The sequence below is a fragment of the Propithecus coquereli genome, unplaced genomic scaffold (assembly GCF_000956105.1).
Source record: "Propithecus coquereli isolate 6110/MARCELLA unplaced genomic scaffold, Pcoq_1.0 Scaffold353, whole genome shotgun sequence".
In the NCBI taxonomy this organism is placed as follows: Eukaryota; Metazoa; Chordata; class Mammalia; order Primates; family Indriidae; genus Propithecus; species Propithecus coquereli.
The window spans coordinates 893,828-895,854 of NW_012149208.1; the positions used below are offsets into that span (position 1 = coordinate 893,828).

At 31.3% G+C, this 2,027-nt stretch overlaps 1 protein-coding gene across 1 annotated transcript in view; it reads right to left on the reverse strand.

Moving 5' to 3' along the window:
* The window catches only part of DDX46 (DEAD (Asp-Glu-Ala-Asp) box polypeptide 46), a 90,940-nt gene that overhangs the window by 73,253 nt on the left and 15,660 nt on the right, over window positions 1-2,027 (reverse strand). The window contains exons 4-5 of the mRNA XM_012651303.1: window positions 1,877-1,955; window positions 46-128 (exon numbers count right to left, since the gene is read on the reverse strand). Coding sequence (XP_012506757.1) covers window positions 46-128; window positions 1,877-1,955 — 162 coding nt within the window. The remainder of the gene's footprint in view (window positions 1-45; window positions 129-1,876; window positions 1,956-2,027) is intronic.

The following is a 2,027-nucleotide window of genomic DNA, read 5'->3' on the forward strand; positions in this document are numbered from 1 at the left end:
AGGTTACAGTTACATTTCAAAACACTTAACAAATGTAATGATTACCTGTGGTTCAAAACCCATGTCAAACATTCTGTCTGCTTCATCTAGAACAACATACGTTACTCTTCGAAGATTCGTGACCCGGCCTAAGATGAGAAGAAAAAATAAAGACAAAAAGAAAACTAAAAATCACTTACAATTCATTTTATGGCTACCAAGAACTTTAAAAAACTGTAAAGGGAACTAAAATGCCTGACTTAACCAGAGGGGTAGGTTAGGTATCTTTAAACAGTGAAAGAAATTTTGATCTACAATGTCTTACTCTAGTGGCAAATACTTTCTGACAATGGGTATATGAGGCCCTTTATTTTGTCAAACTCATCTCTTGCATACCATCATAGGGCCTGAAGAACCTGTAAAATTCAGAAAACAGCCCTCTCCAAAACACATCATAAAACTAAGACTGAGATGAAGCATCGAGCCACATCAGCCATTACTGACAGCATCACCTAGAAAAAAACATATTAGAGATTACAGCGTATGTGTGGAAAGCAAGTTCCAGTGCTAACTACTTCAGACGCAGAAAACTTCTCTTTACACTACTTTATAACTTACTTCCATATATTTAGCAGCTTCTTAAATGGTCATGTCAAACCATTAATGAGAAGCTCTTTGACATAAGAAATTAACATTTTATAGAAAAACTTTAAATACCAAATGGATTACATAAATACATTTTTCTATGCAAAGATACACATACAATTTTATTAAGTGCTCCCAGTGGTTTAAATAAATGCAACTGGTTTCTTAATCAGTGAAAACTAAATATACACACAGGAAATCCTTTCTAAAGGATTAAAACAAGCATTGCTACCAACTGCTGAATCAATCACCTGGCAAAAACATGTATAAAATAGTTATTAAAGATAGACCAAAAGGACAGATAAGGGAAAAAGGTAAAATTAATCAAGATGAATTTCAGGAGGAAACTTATTCAATGCAGCATTGAGAAAAAACAAGGAATTATTTAATCAGCATTCAACCCAAAACTTTTCATATGCTGTACAAGCACAATGACTTATCAACTTCAATGTCACTTTGCCAACTTTATGTATAATTAGAATTAAGTTTATACAGAAATTCAAGCAAAATGCTATTAGAAACATGCATTACTCACAGTTTTTAATACTCTATTATATATATACTGAATACTGCAATGGAAACATTTGAAAGCATTTTCTTCAAAAAATAGAAATGAGCCAAAATAAGTACTGTCTAATATTTAAGTATTCCACACTAACATTTGCAGTCTCAATTAGTTTTGCAAGGTTGGGAACAGCATTAAATTACCTACCTTTGGTGGTTTAAGTCTCGGAAGCCCAGTTCTATAAATCTTGAAGGGCCTTTCTCCACAGAAGTTAAATAATGTCAACAGTTTAGTAACAGTTTTGATAGGGAATAATTTAACAAAGCATAACATTTGAGCTAAAAAACATGCAATATTTACAAAAGACAACATTTCTTGAAGCTGCAATATCTTAATTTATCCTGTATTGTAAAAAAAAAATACTAGCTCTGGGGGAGAAAAAGTCTAAATTTTATAATAAACAAAAGGATAGTACACCTACTCTTTTAAAAGCACAGCTAGGCCAAAAATGGATTAAGAATCCAAGGTAAGATCACATGAAGGTAATTCTGAAAAGAAATTTTAAATTAAATTGCAAAGTTATTATTAATGTTTGTAACAATAAACTTGTTACAATACAAATTTTAACATATTACAGCTTTAAGAAAAAATGAAGAAACCCTTTGTTGGTTTCTAGTATGTGCTTTAACAAAAATGTATAGAATTCAAAAACAAGAAAAAGAGAACAGAAAAATACCCCTGACTTACCACTGTTAGCTGCTAACATATCAATCATTCGACCAGGTGTGCAAACAATAATTTCAGCACCTCTTTTCAGCTCAGCAATCTAATAAAAAACATAAAATTTTATAGTCTATCACTAATGCTCACTTAAACATTTAAAAATATAGCACCTGAA